The 25,018-nt window shown below is 37.1% G+C and overlaps 1 protein-coding gene and 1 long non-coding RNA gene across 2 annotated transcripts in view; both read left to right on the forward strand.

Moving 5' to 3' along the window:
- The window catches only part of micu2 (mitochondrial calcium uptake 2), a 210,460-nt gene extending 186,140 nt beyond the window's left edge, over nt 1–24,320 (forward strand). Inside the window, exons 9-12 of the mRNA XM_028799521.2 lie at nt 9,292–9,463; nt 10,269–10,377; nt 10,559–10,716; nt 23,320–24,320. Coding sequence (XP_028655354.2) covers nt 9,292–9,463; nt 10,269–10,377; nt 10,559–10,716; nt 23,320–23,424 — 544 coding nt within the window. The 3' untranslated portion in view covers nt 23,425–24,320. The remainder of the gene's footprint in view (nt 1–9,291; nt 9,464–10,268; nt 10,378–10,558; nt 10,717–23,319) is intronic.
- Nucleotides 6,307–7,087, forward strand: LOC127527624 (uncharacterized). The gene is made up of 2 exons (XR_007934815.1): nt 6,307–6,845; nt 6,938–7,087. It is a non-coding gene; the product is annotated as an uncharacterized LOC127527624 (long non-coding RNA).
- Nucleotides 24,321–25,018: the final 698 nt, after the last annotated feature.

Below are 25,018 nucleotides of genomic sequence, written 5' to 3' on the forward strand. Positions count from 1 at the left end.
GGAGTGAGAGAGACGCCAATATCTCACACTCTCTCCCCCCTTAAAGAAATTAAATGGGTGCGAGTGAGACCACTGACCTCCCTCCCTTCTATTAGTTATAGGTTATGTTACGTTCGGCTTATCCATGAGTCCGGCTTATCTATGATACGATTTTATTTTAAAAATTCGTATGATTTTTGGTCTCCGGCTTATACATGAGTCCGGCTTATAGACAAGAACCTAGGGTATTATTATTTAAAACTGAAAACACTAAGTATAACATTTACATGGTCAGCAGAGAAAAAACAAACAATACCAGCAACCCTGGGACCAAGGCATTGCACATTCACTCACTCACTCACACACTTTCTGTCAAGCCAGTTCCAAGTCTCAAATCAGTCTAACCTGCTAAGATTAAACTTAGAGCTCTGAGAAAAAGATAACATGAACACCTGACATAGACGGGCTTGTTCTGGAGCCGTGAAATTGTGGCACAAAGTACAGAACCACGAGGCCACCCATGACTGTATTTAATTTGATGAAATCGGCCACATTTGGTCAAGGAGACTCTCAACTCATATCTTCAGTGCTTTCAGTTATTACCTTAGCACAGAAAAAGAATTGTCAACATTGACTAAAACAGGAAAGGGAAGACTCTGTGCTTCTCTTTACTGATGCCTGCTCTTCAGAATCTTTTCTGCTGAAGTTGTTCTCACTTCAATATGTAAATAACCAAAACAAGCAAAGCTATAGAATTGGTTCTTTTTTCTGTAATTTAAAAGCACCCACTAAATCCATTAATTCTAAGTTCCTAAAATATTTTATAACTTGACTTGCTCTATCACCATTGCCTTCTTTGAGAGAGTCCAGGGTTGGGTGGATCTGGGTGGGTGAGGTTGTCAGTGTCAGGGGACTGATGTCATGTTTATAGAGGCTGGGGTTTACATTTGCAGCGTCTGGGATTTCTTTGTAGAAAATTAATTGCAAAAAAGTATGTGATGTATAGGCTTTCATGTTTAGGTATAAAGAATCTTGTATTCGTATCAGTAAATGTGTACCACAAAAATAAAACTTTCATTAGTTTTCCTTATTCCTTTAACCTCTCACTGTTTTAGCAGCACTTTTGTAATAGAGATTCGTCCACTTACATTGTAATATGTGACAAAAGTGGCTTCTACATTTAAATGAAGTGTTTGCTGTCATCTTTTTCGCAGACACTTGCATTGCATATTTTTTGTTTTATTTGACAGTTGTGTTCTTTTTAATTGGAATATAATGTCTCCATAACATAAGGTTTTCTATCCATCCTCTTTAAAATTCACTTATTCCACGTTCAGCTTTGCTGGGTCTGGAGCCTTTCTCAGCATTATCAGGCTATAGTGGGAACCAACTCTGGAGAAGGGTGGCAGTCCATCACAGTGCTCACTGGGTTTTTAATCAAATCGTTCTTAAAATTAATGATCATATAATTTGCCATTTGACAAATACATTTACCGCAACACAGTGGCACCGTGGCCAGTGCTGTTGCCTTCTAGGTCCAGGAGACTAAGTTTGAACTGCAGCACCTCACTTTCTGGGGAGAGTCTGCTTGTTTTCTCTGTGTAGATTTTTCTCCCAGTGAGTTGGGTAGATTGAGCCAATGTGTACGAGTGTGATAGACAGATCTCCCAGTGACGACCCCTTCTTGCAACTTCAAAAACTAGATTAAATGGGTCCAGTAATTGGCTGGGTGCATTACATTTCAGTGCTTTGTCAATATCACTTTTTAACATGGTGGAGTGTGCATGCCTTCCCTTGTTTGTTTGATCTCCTTCCATATCCTAAATGTAATTGTCTTTGATAAATTGACCTGTTGTGAGTGAGTGAGTGTGTGCTTGTTGTTCCGTAAGAGTTCTTCTTTAGTCTATAAGGTCCTAGCATTCTGTGAATCTGTATTAGAATAACTGGGCTCAGAAAATAAGTGGTTAGATAATATAAAACACTAATATATTTATACTAATAGCAAAGCACAAACAATAGGTTTTTTTTCCAAAGGCTGTTTTGTGGTATATATATATATATATATATATATATATATATATATATATATATAAAGAATCAACAACTATCTATTTAAAAAGTTATGAAATCCAAAGAGTAGTCTGAAGCTTTGGCTAGTTGTCATGTTCAGAGTGTACCTGCAAACAGCCAGTTCAACAGTGTCCACCTTTGCTGCTTATAATAGACATCAAAAGAACCCTAGATTAAAGGAGAAAAAAACAGGGAGGGAAAAGAATAAACCACCTGTGTGATTTTAGCAGACATCATCCCCATCTGTTTCTCAGTACATGGTCAGTGATTTCATCTTGTTTAATCTAAGGAACAAATAATATGGGTGCAGCAGCATACGTGCTCTTATTAACATTCCAGATGTTTTGCTTTTGCTGTCTGGAATGGCGGGACTTGCTATTACATCTGCTGTTCAGATTGATTTTAGGGCTAAGAGTATTACTTCACACAGTCTGGGAGAATGTGATTTGGCAACTGTGTTACAAACAATGTCTTGTGTGATTGGTTACAGTCTGATTGCTTTTCTGTATTGCAGCATAACTTAGGTAATCTAATTACTTTATAAAAAAAAAATCTGTACATTTCATTAACTTCAACTCAGAATGCACAACTTTTTACAAGCCAGTGAATGATGATGCACCAGTGTGCAGCCACACAGTTGACTTCTCCTTTACGTTAGTTTCTGGCTCCCTCTGCAGCCAGATGAACAGAATGTCAGCACACTGTGTGAGAGCCAGTCTGGATACACATGTACTGTGCACTTATAAGGGCTCTTAGTATGGTTCAGTTATGAACGTAATGCTGCATTTTTAACAAAACAATCCAATTTGAACTGCTTGAAATACAGAATAACTTCCATATAGGGAATTCATTTCAGATCATGCATTTGGAAATAACCAGCTAGTGATATCTTTATTATAGAAGTGAGGCATGATGGTATAGTGGTTAGCACTGCTGTGACACAACTCCAGAGTTCAAATCCTAGCCTCATCATGGTCTATGCAGAGTTTACCTTTTCTCCCTGTGTATGTGGGGGGTTTCTCTCACATCACAATGATGTACATGCTAGGTCATTTTGAAAGTTAGTGTCCCTCTTAAGGGCTGGTTCTTGCCGTAGAGGCTTCAACCTCTGTTACCCAGAATTGGATTAAACAGCCCCACAAATAGATGAAGTGAAGAATGTAGTACATTGATATACAAGTTGTTATATATATATTTTTGCTTTTATAATGCATGTAGTAGATGCATGGTATAGCAGTAGTAAGTGTTGCTGGGTATGAATCCCAGTCGCATATTGGCATTAGTGTTGTTGGAGAATGGACAGATGGATGGTAAATATACACATTTGAAAAGTAGATTTGAATTTTCGTTTATTTTTTGTTATATATACAGAATCCTACATTAATATTGACAAAGAGAAATCATAACTGATATTTGTTTTGTTGTATGCTCAACCAATTTGGATTTGAGATGAAAAAGGGTTATATTGCAAATGTAAAAAAAAAAAAAATGTCTGCTTTTATTTCTTATTATTTTTCTGTTGATACGGTTTATCATTTTTGTATTCCATCCCTCATTTCAGGTGAGTGTAAGCTCTTGGACAAATTAAAGTACCATGATCTTTTACATGCATTAGGCCCCTTTGCCACCACAGCTTGTTGTTTGTGCTTTTGAGATGCTCTTCCAAGCCTTTGCTGCCACTGTTTTCAGTTGATGTTTGTTTTGTTTTGGGGGTATCTGATATCAGCCTCCCTTCTAGTAAATGATCTCTACGCTTGATTGGATTTAAATCAGCAGATTGATTTAGTCAGTCTAAGATTTTCTATGTTTCCCCAGTGATACCCTTGGATAGTGCATAAGTCCGGACGTATTTTCTTATAAGCAGGCAGACAGGGTTATCCTGTAGCTTTGAGCCATTATAATCAGGCACATAACTGACAGACATTTGTTATACTAGCACAGCATGTTATTTCTGTATGCACTGAATTTAGGTAAAATCTATATATATAATTCACAAAGTCGACGCCAGAAGGGGAAGACACCCATGAAAGCACGCACACCAAAACAAGACACCCATGAAAGCACGCAGGAAGAGCCACTGACAAGTAGGAAAGAGCCTCGCCCACCAACTCTATGACCATTGGATACGACGACAACTCGCAGAGCCACGCCCACTAACTGGGACGCGACGCCTCGAAAAAAACGGCGTCATTTATGTTCATCTGTTGTACTCTACACATGGACCTCTGAGCCACCTTGAGTTGGGGGCAGCAGGTCTTTGATAGGCTGCAACAAAATGATGAAAGTACGGGTGCATTTTTTCACACAAGCTGTGTGTGTGTGTGGGTGGGTGTTAGTTAATTTGTTACTCGAAGGATTTCAAGATTTAATATGCACAGGCGGTAACACTGCAAATGCAGCCCAAACGAACCAAAAATCTTCCAGTCTCCTTACTGTAAAGCAGCAACACTACCACTGCGCTACAAGACAGAGAATGCAGTTAAAGAATGCACCAGGCTCAATTTTACTTTCACTTCTGTTTGGACAACTGTGTCGTTCAGAAAGTGTTCACCCATCAATACATAATTATGCGACATATGATACGCCGTGAGTTGGCAAGAGCCACGAGTGTTCAGCGGTGTTTCCCAAACTCGGTCCTACTGAACCCCTGTGGCTACAGTGTTTTGTTCCAACCAGATTCCTAATCATTAATGCCGGTGAAACTCATCTGGGATAAGTCGGTTTTTCAAACGCAGTCGTGTAGCAGATTAGCTGGATGTAATAATCCGAGATGAATGCGCACCTCCGCGTTGAGTGAAAACACAATGTATATTGCTGCAACAAAATGATGAAAGAACGGGCACATTTTTTTTCACACAAGCTGAGTGGGTGGGTGTTAGTTAGTTAATTAGTTACTCAAAGGAATTCAAGATTTAATATGCACAAGCGGTAACACTGCAAAAACAGCCCAAACCAGGAAAGACAGCTGGCAAAAAGTCACCAACAAACTAAACGCGTGTGCATTGTACTTACTGAAAGCAGCGTTACGGATTTTGCAAATGTTCATTTTTTTCCCTCTGCTTAAAAAACATTGAAAAAGCGGCGTATACTACGCCTCGGGTTGGTTTGCAGCGTGTAAAACAGTTTGTTTGTCGCGGATAATTTGCTATCCACACAGGGAGGAACCAGGAAGCGAACCCACAATCTTCCACTGTCTCCTTACTACAAAGCAGCCATACTACTACAGCGCCACAAGGCAGTTAAAGAAGTTATATTTATATTTTTTACACATCACACACTAGAAGTTGCTGACAAACCCTTCTCTTCGTTGTCAGTCTGTAGCTGCGAAAAAATAAAAGCAATACGAGTTTTAATAGACGTCATTCAAGTGTATCATAAGTTTCTGTAACGTTAATGAAAATGGCCAGGAGGTGTCACTAGAGAAGTGAGTGTTAAATGCTTCGAAGCTTCGATACGATTTCCGACACAGTTGCTTCAAACGTGTTGGTGCTTCGCGACGCTTCACCCCGCCCATCACTACTCACAGGTTACTGAATGAGAAATCAGCAGACTAGCATGACGGATGGGGCGTAATGGGCGTCCTTCCCCTCTCCTCCGGATTTTTCAAATGTAAATTTTTTCCCTGTGCTTAAAAATCATTAAAAACCCAGCCTGATTATGCGGCGTATGGTACGCCGCGGGTTGGCTAGTACAATTTATTTTACCAAAGTTACAATGGAGAAGTCTACCAAACTTATAGAGCAAGCAGTGTGGTATAGCAGCCAAGGAACTGGACTGTAAACCAGAAGAGTTCCAGCTCTGTCCTCACCTCTTACTTACTGTGTGCTAGGGCTGTCAAATTAGCCAAAAAACAAAGTTTGAATGTTACAATTAAAGTAAATATTTAAATATATTTTAACTTAGATTAACAATTCTGGGCATTTATGTGTATTATTGTATGTGATTTTTTTTTTTTTTTATACTTTACTAGCTATGGTACATGTCGAAGACAGGTAATAGAATAATTTTTAAATATTTGCTAATTCTTCCCCTTGTGTGTGCACCTTTCCTCTGTATTTGTGTGTGTCCGAGTGCCTCTTCACTAGTGTTCTGTTTCTCTGTCTCAAGCGCATTCCCATAAAGCCTGCGTATTATCAGGGTACCTTTCTTGCCTCCTGCCCAGATTTATACTTTCCATTTTTGAAAGCAACTATCTCTCTTTAGCCCCGATTTCTCTCGCAAGACTGTTCCCGTTATGCCTGTTTTTCGGACTAATTATTTTTGATTCCGCTTTCTTGCTTCCTGTTTGGGTTTATACTTTCTGTCATTGAAGGAGACTCTCTTTCAGTGTGCCTCCTATGCATTTACTCCTCCTTGTGTGTCTCACATTTGCACTTCTTCTTTCAATCACATCACCAAAGCTAAACTGACTGATTTAGATTACTCAGAGGGAAAGGACACACAAACAAACCTTAGTGTTTTATTATATAGTAGATTATTATAGTAACGGCTAACTAGTGGTGCTGTGGCAACTGTTATTTAAATACATGTCAGGGAAACCAGCTGAGTACAACAAGAACCATGCAACATTCATAAGCACTTTGTGATTTGCATAGGCACCATGTGAAAAAAAAGTACAAAATATTAATAAAAATGTAGGGGAGCACAATGCCAGCATGTGTGGCTTGTAACAGTTTAAGCTCCTTTTCGTGGCTGCTTTTGTGGCTTGCTGTCCTGACGAGGCTCACAAGGAATCTGCGTCAGTTAGCAAAACCACAACAGGGTGAGAATAGTTAGCAAAGTGAAAGAGCAGGCAGGTGGAACAAGGAAATGTTTTATTATTTTGGTGGTGTCCAGTGGGCAGCTGCAGGGTACAGTTAATATCATGGCATTCAGAATAAAAAGCCAGACAGCACATGTAGGCTCACCCGGAAAAAGAGGCTCCTGTGTTCTTTAGTATGAAGGTCTTAGCATTAAACAACAGTCAGGGATCTCAGGTTTATGAGTGAATGGGACAGAATCGAATGCAAAATTATATTTTCAGGGCACTGGAAAAGCATTCAGAAAAACCGCTTGCGGGATCGAAAACTATAAAAATTTAAATTGTATAACAAGCTAATCTTTCAATGTTACAAAATAGCTTATCGTTGCAGCTTTGCCCAGCATGTCTGGAGTAACTCAATGAAAAAATCAGTGCAGGTAAAATAAGCAACCATTCATTTACAATTGAATGTCAGCATTTGTGAAAAATGTCAAAACTCCAAAAACAGTGGCTGTTGTGAACTGCCAAACAAACAGGAAATGTGTCCTTACATCAAGGAAAATAGTACCAAGAAATTGTGATAATGTGTATTACGTACAGTTTCCTTTTGTTGTCATAAACATGCTACAGAAACGTGAAAGCATGTTTTAAACAATTTTGATGCTTCAGACTGGACATATTTGGTAAGTTTAAAGCTTTTGTTTTCACATTTGGACTTGTGCCCCTTAATCCCCATTTTCAAATGCAAGAACAGCCTAGCTATTTTTTTAAATTTATAAAAAGTGTTCACTTTAGAATACAATTTCATATGTCAAATGAATATATTGTACCATGATTGTGAAAAATTAACTCTGACTTGAAAAGTACCGAACCTATTAATTAAGTATTCTCTTAAATTCATAAAAGGGTTACTGACTCTGTTTTTTGGCATTGTAGTGTCCTTGGAGAATTACAAATGGATGTGAAACACATCCACGCTCACATTAGCAGATTAGCATAAGGAATCTGTTATGCAGCAAAGTGCACTTCAACACTACTGTAAAAGTACAGTCTTTTTTTCAGGTTTATAAAATCTAAGACAACAAGGAAACAACTGATTGCAAAAATAATTACATATTCTTTTCACAAGTAATATTCAAAAAAACTAATCTGCACCTGTGGTCTGCAAGTTTTAACTCTTATTAGTATACAGTACATATGACAATTATTGTGGGGAGCAAGATAACATGCTATCATATTACAGGTCGAAAGATTTGCTTAAGTGTATTGTGATTTGAGTTCTCCATTAAGCAGGCTATGAGGCTTTTGTAATTAAGGAATTTGTATTCATCCATTTATTTTCTGAGTGTTTATTCAATTCTAAGTCATGAGAAGGTGGTGCCTGTCCCAGCAGCCCTGGGTGCAAGGCCATGGCCATCTTTGGACAAGGCTCCAGTCCATCACAGGGTACATAGTCACACCAGTCCAGTTCACTCTAGCCAACTAGCAAAACCTGCATATCTCTGATATATGGGATGAAAACTTGTACCGACACCGTTAGTTAAGAAATAGTTTGTTTCTACACTTTCTAAAGTGTGCTCATATTTGTTTTTCAACTTTTTCTTCTGTTGAAAAGATGTTTTGGAATTATCTTAAATATAAAATTTGTCTATTTGGAATACATACTCCTTCAAAAACCTGCTGTGTTGAAACCCCTGTTTTCATTTTTGTATTTTCATCCAGCATGTATATATTCAAAGTGACATACAGAGAATTTTGGAGATTTTTATTAATTGAATTTTTTGAGATATCCTTTAGTCACTTACAAATAACATGCATACATCTGAAGTAGTACATTATTATATCATTACTTCCTACATTTCAAAATATCAAGAAAAGAATATATGACTTGGTTTTGGACTACTGAACGTCTTAAGAAAAACCTTGCTGACTCTCAGATTATTGCAGGACTTTGATGAAAAATCATTTTCTGTAGGGAGTGGGATGGAGCCTCAACTTATAACATTATATTTTTATGTGCAAGCAGTAGATTTAAAATGATTTGGGATATCAAATTTTATAATTGGTCAATAGGACTAAAAGAGTGAGCGTCTTTCTGTTTTACTGTCAGTTTTGGTTAGATTCAGGTGTCTGCATATTTACAATGCCAGCAATTAACAGAAAGCATTAAACAGTTTGGTCTTTGATGTTACAAGACACTCATGTTCATATCGATCAGTTTGTAAACATGCAAAAAAATCGACAGTAGGCGATGGCTGAAGATTATGCTGAACATGTACTCTGCTTCTGGTTTCTTTCTGCATACCTCAGTTATCATCTGTACATGAAAAATAATGAGCCTTTCTTTATTAATATTATATAATGGGGGTAGGACCTGTTCACTGCTACAAACTGGGTTTAAAAAAATGTTCATTAAAATGGACAGCAGGCATATCTAAAGCCTGCATTTTTCACTTGCACTCTCAGATGGTTTCCATTGTCTGTTTTGTATTTTCTGCTAGTTTTATGGAGAATCTACAGATAGAAATGCAAGAAATGGAATTCTTACAGTTTTCTAAAGGAATGGACACAATGAGGAGAGAGGATTTTGCAGAGTGGCTTCTTCACTATACCAATGAAGAAAACAATGAAGCCTACTGGGAGAACATGAGAAAAAGAATCCCTCCAGGACAGGTGGGGAGAGTCATCATTGATTACATAGCCATTGATATTTTTCTTTTAATTCTGACTCTTCTTTTTCTACATATTTAAGTAAGGTAACATTTCTTTTTGCTCCATTGGCTAAGAAGAGTGTTTGTATTTCCTACACATTATAGGAATGTTTCATCACAGCTTAAGATTTGTGTTTGAGATATTCAGCATTCTTTGAATCTTTCAAGAAAGAGATGGAGCATGACAGGAACTTTACAAAATGACTAGGATAATGCAGCTTCATAAAATGGAAGGAAGTATTGATGCCAGTATTTTTAGAAATATGAAGTCACACTCTCACTTACAGTTGTCTTTGGTAATTTAGTTTCCAAATCCATAAAAGGCTGTGACCAGTTGAGTATTTAGTACTGTACATGTAAGAAGAGTACTGTTCAATTTCTTTGATATGGAGAGACCCTAGCTAAATGTTGTGTGGCACAGGACAGATGTGCCTCAAAATGTCTACCATTTGGTTTATTAGATACACCTCTTAATTTAAAAGGTAAAAGCAAAGAAGACTTTGACATGTGTTCACCAAATTTGAATAATCACCTGGCATACAGGAAAAAGTTATGCTTTTTTTTGTGTATAATATTTTAGCAGTAAAAAAATGTATAAAGACCAACATTTAACAAGGCAGAAAAAAATAATAAGAACACTCCAGAAAGCAATTAAAACTATTTAATAATCAAAATTGTATATTTGGGCAGTACATCTTTTAAAATATATCAATAATTAATCTTCTGCCTGATGATTAAACTTGCTTTATTCTTCATCTATTTTCTAGAGTATCAGTTTTGAAGAGTTTAAATCCTTCTGCTTATTTACCAACAACTTGGAAGATTTTGCTTTCACTTTAAAAATGATCAGTGAAGCTAACCGACCAATAGGGATTGGTAAGGCCTGCTTAACGAGTTCTTTTGTCCTTTAAACTAATAAGCAGCATTTTATTGCCAAATATATTCAATTAAGATTCATCTTTTTTTTTTCTTAAAATGAATGTTTTAATTGTATTTGTTATAGGATTTGTCATAACTGGCTAAACTGAAATTGGTTTTGTGTGTGTTTTTTTATAAGCTGAATTCAAAAGGGCTGTAATGATTGCAACTGGAAATGAGCTTTCCGATAATGTTCTAGACACCGTGTTCAAGCTTTTTGATCTTGATGGTGACAACTGTCTAAGTCATAAAGAGTTCCTTGAAGTAATGGATGACAGGGTACGCCGTGGACTAAAGGTAAATTAGAAAAGAGGGGTTACATGACACAATTGTTCATCTATTTATGAGCATATCTGATACAGTTCTAATTGTACATCCACTTCTTTTAAGTGTTTGTTTGCATTACACAATAATTACAAGTTTCATATTCCTCGCTTACATGTTTTTAAAATGTTTGTTATATACAGTACTGTGCAAAAGTTATAGGCAGGTGTGAAATAATGCTGTAAACAAAGAATGCTTTCAGAAATATGATTGTTTATTGTTATCAGTTTACAAAATGCAAAGTGAGCGAAGAAAAGAAAAATCTAAATCAAATCAATATTTGGTGTTACTACCTTTTGCCTTCAAACCAGCATCAATTCTTATAGGTACACTTGCACAAAGTCAGGGATTTTGTAGGATTATAGTCAGGTGTATCAACCAATTATACCAAACAGGTGCTAATGATCATCAATGTCACACGTAGGTTGAAACACAGTCATTAACTGAAACAGAAACAGCTGTGTAGGAGGCTTAAATCTGGGTGAGGAACAGCCAAACTCTGCTACCAAGGTGAGGTTGTGGAAGACAGTTTCATGTCATGGCAAGATTGAGCACAGCAACAAGACACAAGGTAGTTATACTGCATCAGCAAGGTCTCTCCCAGACAAAGATTTCAAAGCAGACTGGGGTTTCAAGATGTGCTGTTCAAGCTCTTTTGAAGAAGCAAAAAGAAATGGGCAACGCTGAGAATCGTAGACGCAGTGGTCGGCCAAGGAAACTTAGTGCAGCAGATGAAAGACACATCAAGCTTATTACCCTTCGAAATTGGAAGATGTCCAGCAGTGCCATCAGCTCAGAACGGACAGAAACCAGTGGGACCCAGGTACACCCATCTACTGTCTGGAGAAATCTGGCCAGAAGTGGTCTTCATGGAAGAGTTGCAGCCAAAAAGCCATACCTCCAACGTGGAAACAAGGCCAAGCGACTCAAGTATGCACGAAAACATAGGAACTGGGGTGCAGAAAAATGGCAGCAGGTGCTCTGGACTGATGAGTCAAAATTTGAAATATTTGGCTGTAGCAGAAGGCAGTTTGTTCGTCGAAGGGCTGGAGAGCAGTACAATAATGAGTGTCTGCAGGCAACAGTGAAGCATGGTGGAGGTTTCTTGAACGTTTGGGGCTGCATTTCTGCAAATGGAGTTGGAGATTTGGTCAGGATTAATGGTGTTCTCAATGCTGAGAAATACAGGCAGATACTTATTCATCATGCGATACCATCAGGGAGGCGTATGATTGGCCCCAAATTTATGCTGCAGCAGGACAACAACCCCAATCATACAGCCAAAGTCATTAAGAACTATCTTCAGCGTAAAGAAGAACAAGAAGTCCTGGAAGTGATGGTATGGCCCCCACAGAGCCCTGATCTCAACATCATCGAGTGTGTCTGGGATTACATGAAGAGACAGAAGGATGTGAGGAAGCCTACATCCACAGAAGATCTGTGGTTAGTTCTCCAAGATGTTTGGAACAACCTACCAGCCGAGTTCCTTCAAAAACTGTGTGCAAGTGTACCTAGAAGAACTGATGTTGTTTTGAAGGCAAAGGGTGGTCACACCAAATATTGATTTGATTTAGATTTCTCTTTTGTTCATTCACTGCATTTTGTTGATTGATGAAAATAAATGATTAACACTTCCATTTTTGAAAGCATTCTTTGTTTACAGCATTTTTTCACACCTGCCTAAAACTTTTGCACAGTACTGTATGTTTACAACCTACTTATATAGAATTTAAAAAGGCAATATGATACTTTCTTCTTTGTATTAAAAAACTTATTTTTAGTATAGCGCTCTTCACTGAGTGCAGACACAGAATGCTGTGAAAAAATACTCTGTCAAAATGCAAGTATAGATTATGTTAGTCAGTTTACAGAACTGGCACATATATAAATACAGATTTCTTACAACACACAGAGAACAAGGTAGTAACTGTAGTTTCATAATGATTATATTTATAGCTAATCTTAAATTGATACAAGATGAATATTTAAATATGTATGTATACAGCATAATATGGCATTTGTATGAGTGGCCCTTGTAATGGAGTGCCTTGTGCCCAGTGCTGCGAGGGTAGGGTTAGGACTTCCTGCATTCCTAAATGAGATGAAGTAGGCTTCAGAACGTATGTATGTATGTATACAGTATTTACCTTGCAGAAATAAGGATGATTTTTTTTTTTCTTGGTGTAAATCTAAAAGCAAATCTTGACCTTATATAGTATCATAAAGAGTCCCATAATGGCAAGTAATCAACTCTCTAGCCAGCAGTACTGTATGCTACTTAACATTTTTGGTGTGTATTTGTAAAGTGGTTTTTCAAAACAAAAAAGGGGAGTCATCTGATGTGAAATGTCAACTGTAGTGTGATATTTTTTAACCATAATGCTAATGTATTTTGAATATTTTCTACTTTGTTCAAAATTCTTTTCTTGGGTAAGGAACACCATAAATAATATGTACTGACTGTATTATTATTTATAAATACTCAACTTTAAGGAATAAATCCATCTTTTTTAAAAGCATAAATGGCAACCATGATTGCCAAGAAGCACTGCACTGTTAATTGATCCTAAATTGTGCCTTTATCAGGAAGTGATCAAACTGAATGCTTCTAAGCCACCTTACAGCTACAGTCAGATCCGTAAGTATGTGAAGAGTGACACAATTTTCATAACTTTGGCTCTGTAAACCACCACAATGGATTCTAAACAAAGCCATCAAGATGTGATTGAAGTATAGACTTTTCAACCTTAATTCATGGGTTTTAACAAAAACATTGTATGAGCCATTGAGAAAAGAGATTTTTATACATGGTCCCCCTATTTTCAGGGGCTCAAAAGTATTTGGACAAACTAACAATAATAAATATAACCGTCATTTTCAGTATTTGGTTGAAAACCCTTTACAGTCAATGACTGCCTGTGTCTGGGACCCATGGCCGCCTCTAAGTGCTGGGTTTCCACCCTACTGATACACTGCCAGGCCTTTACTGCAGCTGTCTTCGGTTGCTTCTTGTTCATTAGACTTACTGCCTTCAGTTTTGTCTTTAGCAAGTGAAATGTATGTCTAGTTGGGTTGAGGTCAGTTGATTGACTTGGCCTTTGAAGAACATTCCACTTCATTGTCTTAAAAAGCACTTGGTTTGCTTTTGCAGTATGTTTTGGCTCACTGTACTGTGAAGCATCATCCTATCAGTTTTGAAGTATTTGACTGAATCTGAGCAGACAGTATAGCCTTGTACACTTCTGAATTCATCCTACAACTTCTGCCAGCAGTTACATCATCAATAAACACTAACGACTGACTTCCATTCACAGCCATACATGAAATACCATAAAACTGCCTCCGTTATGTTTCATAGATGATGTGGTATTCATCGGATCATAAGCCATTACTTCTTTTGTTTTCTCCGTCTTCTCTTTCCAACATTCTGGTATATATTGATCTTAGTTTCCTTTTGTCCAAAGAAAATTGTTCTAGAACTGGACAGGCTATTAAAAATGTTTTCTGGCAAAGTTCAACCTGTCCCTATGTTTGAGGCTGACCGGTGGTTTAAACAAACCCTCTGTCGTTAATTTCATGAAGTCTTCTCTTGATTGTAGACTTTAACAATGATAGGTCTACCACCCGGAGTGTTCTTGGTTTGGATAAATGTTGTAAAGGAGTCCTTCTTCATCAAGGACAGAATTCTGCAATTATCCAGAACAGTGGTCTTCTGTGGTTTTCCAGTCCTTCTGGTATTGCAGAGTTTCTTGGTGTGTTACGTCTTTTTAACAATGTACCAAATGTATCAATCCTGGTGTCTCTGCTGACTCTCTAAAGGGTTTGTTTTGTTTTCACAGCCAAATGATGGACTGTTTTTACTTATATGGACAGCTCTTTGGACTTCATATTGAGAGTTCACAGTGACAGCTTCTAAATGCAAATTCCACACTTGGAATCAATTTGAGACATTTTACCTGCTTAATAGTTATTGAAATTGTGAGGGAACTGCTCCCACCTGGCTATGGAACAGCTTGGTAGTCAAATGTCCAAATTTCTTTTCAGCCCCTGGAAATGGAGGGCCTATGCAGGAAAATGGCTGTCATTCCTCAACGACTCGTACAATATTTTTGGTAAACCCCTTAAATTAAAGATGAAAATCTCTACTTCAGTCACATAATAATCACTTTATTTCTAATCCATTGTGGTGATGTACAGAGCTAAAATTAGGAAAATTCTGTCACTATCCACATATTTATAGACGTGACCGTATGCAGTGAATTCAGAAACTATGAAGAAAGATCCCTCTGTCAAAATGGGCAGTGCAAGAAAACCTTAATCATCCACTGGGACAGGCATGTGCACTGTTCTTCTGGACTATTCTTTTATATGAACTGTGCCTCAGTGCACTCTTGAAAGGCACACAGAGATGCCTTGTCTGAATTCGGCAAGCTGCCTGGTGCTGGAACTGCTGTCAAGAATATCTATAACAGAAGAACCCAAACTGTGAAAACACAGATACCATTTTTAATATACTGCCATGCTTTTAATCACCTAATCAAACAAATCATTTATAATAACGTGTTTATGTTGTTGCCTTTTTTGTGCCATGACTGTGTTTTGCAGGCTCTGGGTTTTAGTTCAACTTGCGTCCTCAATACTATAATGTGTGATGTTGCTTGATAGTATTATACAATGCAGAAGCTTTAACTGAGGTTGTCTTTAGTTATGGTACAGAATCTTCATAGGCTGACATAAAAAAGCAAGCTAAGTACTCATGTTTGCATGTATTACTCCTTTTCTCATATACTGTAGGTTAGATTGAACATTTTGTAGAAAAATGCATACACAAATATATCCATGCAGACATGGTAAACATTTTATTTTCCAAGCATTACATAAACCACTGGAAAAAGTAAAGAATATTTTAAACGTATTTAAACTGGATATTGAAACATAAACTGCCACAAAGTGTAATCCAGGCTGCTGTATGCCAAAGAAAATGCGTATCTAAACTGCAACATGTACAGTATGACCTGTAGAGGCAGACAAGAGACTTCTGAGGTACACTGCAGTTTACTCTAAGCTAATAAACTAGTGTGCTTTAAACCTGACACTATAAGCTAAACAGTCAGAGTTACATAAGCACAAGGTGTGCCAATCCCATTGTTCCTGGGTGTTGTCATCTGCTGTGCCATTTTGTTTGTAATGGAAGCAATTCCTAAAAACAAATCCATCCATTTTCTTTATTGTATGTTCTGGTATAGGATCATAATGATATATACAGATAAACTATCAGTCAATGGTAAACCTCCATGTGTCTAAGTGCAGTAGTTTGCACCCTTCGTGCATATACGTGCGTGAGTTTTTGCATGTCTCCACGCGTAAAGCCTGGGTGAGTATGCACATGCATATAGTGGGAAGTGGGGACAGCATTCCCCAGAGGAACATCAGGTAAACATATAGATGTTCTCTATTTCTGTAAAAGAAACCAAACCAAACCACCACCATGTCAGGGAAGTATAAGCCTAAGACAAAATAAAATAAATTGCAGTATAAAACACGGAATTTAGTTGCAAATCTTTTACACACAATAAATGCCACAGTCCTGCAGCCCAGTGCCACGCACTTGTGTCCTTCACATTTTTTGCCAAGGCTTACAGTTGATCTTCTTCTGAGCTATTTTGGTCTTGATGATCTTTGCAGCAGATGAATTTCATGCTTAGATTGATTTAAATCAGAAGGAGGTAGCCTAGTTGAAGATTTGTCTGTTTCTTCCCCCACCACACTTTGTCATTGACTTAAGATATAAAGAAGTGCCGGCCAATGAAACTGAAGTGGCTTTCGCATACAAATTCTACTTGTGTCCACTTCTGTTGCTACAGTCATTAGTTATGTGATCTGATTCCAGGATGACCATGCGTATTCAAGCCATTACACTGGCTATAACAACTTTTACAAATGAAGTAGTATGGATCATGTGCAGTTTATTTCTTCCTCCAAACTTTCACCTTCTCCTGTCTTTAGGTTTTGTTTATCCATAATACCTTCTAGAGGTCCACTCACAAATCTCTGTACTTTTTAGTGAAATATAATATTTTTTGGTCCTAATGAGATGCTAGATTCATAACAGTTTCTTCTTTACAATTCGACACAGGTCATTTAACAGTTATGTAAGCATATATAAGACTGAATTGATTAAAAACAGTATTATCTACAGATTATTATTGTAAAGAACCAACATTAACAATCTGCAGCTGAATGGTGTTTGAACTAATTAATAACAACCTAAAGGGTGCAGCTCCACTAAGTGATATAAACACAGGACAGGTTTAAAAATGGATAGTGGAGTCTGGAGGTGGGAGGCCTCAGTCACTTAAGCCCCTCTCCCTCTCTGGCATACAGCCTCTGATCTTTTAGTCCCAGATATACCCAAACAATCACAGGAAGCTCTTGATCTTCTTGTCCATTGTTTACCATTCATATTCTTACTATTGTAGCAGTAGAGGTATCGATCCACCTCTTGAACCCTCAGGTACCACTCCAAACACCAGGTAAAAGCACAAGACTTCTTTATTTTACAATAATTACGTGCACAAAGCACCCTCCACTCCACACTACTCATATAACTACAAAACCAATACTCAATAACAATCCTCCACTCCCAGACACTTCGCCACCCTACCTCCCAGCTCAGCTCAGTGTACTGGGCTTTCCCAGAGTCCTTTATACTCCCTGACCCGGAGGTGTTCCTATTCCATTACCCACAAGTCCTTATTCCTTCCGGGTCAGGGTAGAAGTCATTTTCTTCAACCTGGAAGTACGTCATCTCTCCTGTTCACGTGACCAGGACGTACTTCCAGGTTATAGGGCACATATGAGTCCACGGGCCTCCCGAAAGCGACTCCCAGTGGTCCCCAAGGTATCCAGCAGGGCTGTGTATAAAAACTACATAGTCCATGAGGCCCTGCTGGAATTCGGGGCACGTCCATGCTGTTGGGAGAGCTCCTCCTGGCGGCCTGGGGGTGAGGGCCAGAGTATGTAGCCGGCAATCCATCACACTATACAATAGATAATTTTCTTTCCAAGTTTTTACTATCCATCCATCCATCCATTTTCCAACCCGCTGAATCCGAACACAGGGTCACGGGGGTCCGCTGGAGCCAATCCCAGCCAACACAGGGCACAAGGCAGGGAACCAATCCTGGGCAGGGTGCCAACCCACCACAGGACACACACAAACACACCCACACACCAAGCACACACTAGGGCCAATTTTTAGAATCGCCAATCCACCTAACCTGCATGTCTTTGGACTGTAATTTTAACAAATTACTACATTTTAACTAATATTAATAGCTAGATGGGGAACTTTATTCAGTTTCTATTCTCTTTTCTTAGGGTAATATCAATACTAATTTTATGCAAGTACTAGCAAAATACCCGCGCTTCGCAGCGGAGATGTAGTGTGTTAAAGAGGTTATGTAAACATATATATATACATAAACATATATACATATATATACATATCTACATATATATACATATACACATCCACATATACATATATACATACATATACAAATTTACATATCTACATATATATATATATATATACATATAAATATAGACATACATATATACATACATACATTCACATATATACATACATACATACATTCACATATATATATATATATATACTGTATATATACATATATATATATATATATATATATATATATATATATATACTGTATATATACACATATCTACTTATTGGCTCCTGTATTTAGGATATAGCGGGTTGGATAATGGATGGATGGACATTTGTATGCATAGCCCTATTTGCCCGTTTTCGTTTTTTTTCTTTCTTCAGTAATATTTCAGCAAACCCGGAGCTTGTCAGTTCAAATGCTGGTACTGACACCACTGTGTGACCCTGAGGAAGTCACTTCACCTGCCTGTGCTGCAAAAAACAAAAGTAATGTAACAAATTGTACCTCAGATGTTGCAAGTTGCTGGAATAAAGGCATAAGTAAAATAGATAAATATGTATTACAGTAATCCCTCCTCCATCGCGGGGGTTGCGTTCCAGAGCCACCCGCGAAATAGGAAAATCCGCGAAGTAGAAACCATATGTTTATATGGTTATTTTTAGAATGTCATGCTTGGGTCACAGATTTGCGCAGAAACACAGGAGGTTGTAGAGAGACAGGAACGTTATTCAAACACTGCAAACAAACATTTGTCTCTTTTTCAAAAGTTTAAACTGTGCTCCATGACAAGACAGAGATGACAGTTCTGTCTCACAATTAAAAGAATGCAAACATATCTTCCTTTTCAAAGGAGTGCAAAGCAAGCAGTCAAAAAAAAAATCAATAGGGCTTTTTGGCTTTTAAGTATGCGAAGCACCGCCGGTACAAAGCTGTTGAAGGCGGCAGCTCGCACCCCCTCTGTCAGGAGCAGGAAGAGAGAGGAAGAGAGAGAGAGAGAGAGAGATAGAGCGAGATAGAGAGACAGATAAAAAAATCAATACGTGCCCTTTGAGCTTTTAAGTATGCGAAGCTCCGTGCAGCATGTCCTTTCAGGAAGCAGCTGCACACAGCCCCCCTGCTCACACCCCCCTACGTCAGCGCAAAAGAGAGAGAGAGAGAAAGTAAGCTGGATAGCTTCTCAGCCATCTGCCAATAGCGTCCCTTGTATGAAATCAACTGGGCAAACCAACTGAGGAAGCATGCACCAGAAATTAAAAGACCTATTGTCCGCAGAAACCCGCGAAGCAGCGAAAAATCCGCGATATATATTTAAATATGCTTACATATAAAATCCGCGATGGAGTGAAGCCGCGAAAGGCGAAGCGCGATATAGCGAGGGATCACTGTATACACATAGGAAGTATTAATTTATTTTCAGTTAAGTCATCTGCAGCAAACCTTTATAAATGAGGGTTTCTCCTTTTTAGATAGTGCAAACTGTTTCTTCTTCATTGAGGTTTTCTCTTGGAGAGCTTTTTTCATTTCATTGAAAATTAAAGCAGCAGCTGCCAAATTATGTAGCTTTCTTATTAATTTTTCAACATTGTGTAAAATAACTTTATAAAGTAACATAAAAGGTTTAAATACTGGTTATCCTTTTACACTAAAATATTACTAAAGAGATACAAAAAAAGTAAAATGCATATGTTCTTTTTCTTTAAGGAGATTAAATATTACTGAAGAAAGAAAAAAAAAACTAAAACAGCCAAATGGGGCTATGCATACAAACTTAAAAGGTTTAAATAAAACAGAAATATACACTTTTATTTTTACTTGCTTAACTTGTGGAGGGTGTATCCTGTAGCAAATCCCTAACTTTTTTCGTGAAAGCCCGTTTCAGTCAATAAGTCTTAAAAACAGGTGTAAAGATATTGACAATAAGCTACGCAAACCCACCAAGACATGGAATCGTTTAAATCAAGTATCATTACATCTTCCTTTCTTAAAAAGAAGTAAGGCAGTACTTATAAGCTTACATATATATATATATATATATATATATATATATATATATATATATATATATATATATATAGACATATAGACATATATATATATATATATCTATATATATCTATATCTCTATATACATATATATCTATATATATCTATATATCTATATCTATCTATATCTATCTATATATCTATATCTATCTATATCTATCTATATATATTTATATATATATATTTATATATCTATATCTATATCTAAATCCCCGCGAAGTACTGCTTTTAAATTTTAATTAAGAAGAAAAGCTTTTTAAATTGAGGGAAAATATCCCAATAGCAATTTGTTAAGGATCTGTTTTTTTGTGAAGCAGCCTTAACACAGCTTTTCCGCTGTTTTATAAACGAACGCCATATAAGGTCTTCCTTTTTCCTTGCTTCGCCAAGGAAGGAGCCTTTTTATTAAATCCAAGGGTTCTTCGCTTTTTTTTTGTTTGTTTGTTTATTACGATTGTTATAGTGTTCTGTTTGTATACGACGTTGTCAGTTCAGCACTCAGGTTGTAATATGACCAAGCCGTGCAAGCTTACTGTTAAGAATGCAACGTATAGTTGTACATGAGAAAAGCAATCTTGCCTCAAATCAATGGCAACCTTTTGTAGGTCTATGAACTTAATTTAAAGTTTAGGTTTACATGGTGCTTTCTTTCCGAAGTACCTGCACTCATGAATATGTCTGTATGCGTCAGTCGCTGAAATCCTCGCGCTTCGCACCGGCGAAGTACTGCTTTTAAATTTTTATTAAGAAGAAAAGAAAACCTTTTAAAATTGAGAGAAAATATACCAATAACAGTTTGTTAAGGATGTTTTTTTGTGAAGCTGCGTTCACTCGAGTGATCACTTGCTGGCTAACCGTAAGCGTTACCTGGTAGGTAACCACCCATACAATCAGACTACGAATGCCGTGAATGTAATTACCCCGATCTACATGCTGTCAAATAAACGAACCACACGCCGTGGCGCAATTTTAGGGGCTTCGCCTCTAGCGCTGACGTCCGAGGTTCGATTCCCGTAAGGGAGTGAAGTGAGTGGGTGGTTACCTACCAGGTAACGCTTATGGTTGGCCAGCAAGTCAGGTAACATCAGCCACGGTGCCTTCAGTTGTGAGAAGCAGATCATAGAATGGATGAAAATAGTTTACTGTCAAATAATGCAAAGAGTACGCGACACCTCTTTCCCCCTTATTCTTGGCTCATCAGGCGTACACACTCACTGCACTCGCTTACGGTAATCGGACGTCAGCGCTAGAGGGGCTTCGCAGCGGTGAAGTATTGCTTTTAAATTTTAATTAAGAAGAAAAGAAAACCTTTTTAAATTAAGTCTTAAAAAGAGGTGTACGCAAACCCACCAAGACATGCAATCGTTTAAATCAAGGCGCGAGTCGAAAAACACCATCCCATAATATTAGTTAACGATTAACACATTTCTATATGTATTGTAAGCATACAATACAACTGATAATATGTTGCGCTTATTTATCTGGTGTACTGACATTTTTGCGCGTTTAACGGCTGAAATCTAACATGGTTTGTGCCCTTCAGAATGAAAAGAGTTTGCATTTACCTTTTTAATAAAAGGCGATCTTTTAAGCCTGAGAAATCACCCCGTAAATGCACATGTTTAATTGCACATGTGTTAATATGTATGCTTACACAGTATTAAAAGACACTCAACAAGTACACAGTATTAAAAGACAGTCAACAATTAACGTCATTTACCTTCGTTCCCGCGTTTGACTTGTGCTGTAAATCTCTTCCTCGTTTTCAGTTCACGTGATTACGTAGGAGGCGTAATACGTGATGACGCGATACGTGACTCCGCCTCCTCCATTAGAGTATATGGACAAAAAACAGGTTCCAGTTATGACCATTACACGTAGAATTTCGAAATGAAACCTGCCTAACTTTTGTAAGTAAGCTGTAAGGAATGAGCCTGCCAGATTTCAGCCTTCTACCTACACGGGAAGTTGGAGAATTAGTGATGAGTGAGTCAGTCAAACAGGTTCCAGTTATGACCATTACGCGTAGAATTTCGAAATGAAACCTGCCTAACTTTTGTAAGTAAGCTGTAAGGAATGAGCCTGCCAAATTTCAGACTTCTACCTACACGGGAAGTTGGAGAATTAGTGATGAGTGAGTGAGTCAGTCAGTCAGTGAGGGCTTTGCCTTTTATTAGTATAGATTGATCATTTAGATATATTTATATTTTATGTATATTTTATTTTATATATATTTTATATTTTTTATAGAATAGATATTTTTCAATTTTCTAATTATTGGATATTACTCTATTGGGTGTCTCTTCAGAAATGTTATGTTTAAGAAAATCAATTAGTCAGAGACCCTCCACCACTAACAAACATCAATCAATACCATTTTCACGTCACTTGAAATGGAATCTGTTGTGTATGAAGGTGTATGAAGCCACCACAAGCCTATTTGTACTCTGTTTTTGACTCCATTGTAAAGTGCTGTTAAAAAGCATGTATTTAATATAGTCTACTAACACATGAAATTGCTTCTATTATTGCTATTACTTTTGACTATGACTCAATGTTACAAAACTATTTAATAAACAAAAATGTAATAACTGACCGTTGCATGAAGTAAATAAAAAATGTGAAATGCTCCAACTTTCATATCAGTAAACTTGGTTGCTGAATGCACCTGAATGTTACACCATGTATACATGGTTTTCTTTCTGATTAAAAGCTACATATCTACAGCTATGGCTCACTGGAAACCACAAACAGAGTACTTTTTAATTATATGGTAAAATGTAACTTTTGCATTTAGTCCAAGTTTTGTTTTTTAAGAGATTTCTTTAGTTTTCATATTGTTTTAGGCCAACTAAAAATAAAGTGATGAGTAATGGCAAAATCCGGCACTACCTGGCTAACAGTTATTTTATGGTAGCCAAATGGGAGAATGGAACACAAAAAGAGATATAGTAATATACAGTATGAATATGCGCAAAAATACCCAATTCATCTGTGTGTAGCTGTTGTCTTGGTATGTAGGTAATTCCAAAATGTGTTTTTTAATCACATTAAGGTGCAAAATCAACAGGGAATCCAGGGCTATTGGAAATGTGTGAAGAAAGAAACTTTAAAGGGAGCCCAGGAAGCACTGAAGAAGACGGGGAGAAGCCCTTTTTAACCAAAGGCCTGGTAAAGCATGTTTGTTCTATGTATCTCCTACTTATGTTTTCGAACATATTATTTTGTGTTAAATGGTTTAATGAAATTATTCTGAGGAAGTGAAATGCCTTCTTTGATCCCTACATTAAGAACATAACTGAATTTAATATTCTTTCAGTGTTTAACTATATGTTTTGATTTGATGCATTTGGCCTTTACTGTTTAATGTTAGAAAACTGTAAATTGTTTTTACATAATGAGATTTTGTTTTCCAGATAATGAAACTGTTTGTCATCGTTGTTTACAGTCTGCATTTATCATGTTTCATATGTACAGTACATTATATTAATCTCTGCACTTACATTTAGTATTAATTTTTGATTCTTATAATATATTGATTTACTCCAAGTAAAAGGTTAGACATGTTAACCTGTACTTTGTTTCTCATTAGCTAAAAGTTGGTCCCTGAAGAACTTTGACATGTTAGTTTTTTTTTTATTGCCAATCACTGACAAAACACTGTATCTTAAAAATTCAATTCTATCAAAGTTTTTTTTTTCTTTTTCAGAAATGCTAATTTTGCTGTTAGTTTTGAACAATCGCAATTATAACAATGTATTTAAAAATTTCTTTTGCAAGTTTGTCATAATAATCTGGAATGCTTTCTAAAAAAACTATTCTGTACACTAAGCTAGATATAAATATTTATTATTGTTTACATGGAGAAGGGAGTTTTTTTATTTTTGTAATATTTGCACATATTTGGGTGTCATCTACTGTAATGCATGCTAAAAATCACAGACTGGACAATATTTATGTGTTCTATGTATGTATGTATGACTTTTTCTTGTTTAATGTTGCTGTGGTGTTTTTAGTTATTTGGGATTTCACAAATCTATAATAAAAATATTTTTTCCAAGCTTTGCCTTTTTTGAATTTTAATTATTTCTTCCTACCAAAACCCAAAGATTCAGGGCAGCTCTACTCAAAGTGCTTGAAGGTGTAGATATCCCCAGGTTTAGTAGCTGCAACACACTTGCAGATCAGCCTTGAATGACAATGAGAATGACCTTTGAGAGTCTGCACGTTTCCACGACCCAGAGTGGACCAGAAGAGTGGCTATGCAGAATGTTACCATTGCTGACTGCTGGTGCCCTGGATGTTTGTACATACTGTACTTTGACGAGAGGTGCTACACTGATCTGACAACATCAAACCATGAGACCTACCACCAGCACTTTTGGGCAGAGACTTGAATTCCCATGCTAATCCTGTGGGATCTAACTTGATTGCAGAATATATTATGATGCAGAATTCAAATTATTTGGGTTTTTTTTATCTGCTGTATAAACCTAAATAATGTTTTTAAGCTACACCTCTCTATTTTAAGCAGTGTTTGGGGACTTGCTCCTTTCAGACCTGGTGATATATGCAGATTTTAGTGTGTGGGCAGAGGCAGCTGATAAAAGCATCGTTCAACTTTAAAAAGTCTCTCAAAATTATGATTTAAACCAACTAAAAAAATTAGATATATGGTAGCTTCCATTTTACTTTCAGATGCCATTCACTTTCTGCAATGGATGCCTAAGTAAGTCAGGTATATTAGGCCAGAG

This window comes from Erpetoichthys calabaricus, chromosome 4, assembly GCF_900747795.2.
Source record: "Erpetoichthys calabaricus chromosome 4, fErpCal1.3, whole genome shotgun sequence".
Taxonomy (NCBI): domain Eukaryota; kingdom Metazoa; phylum Chordata; class Cladistia; order Polypteriformes; family Polypteridae; genus Erpetoichthys; species Erpetoichthys calabaricus.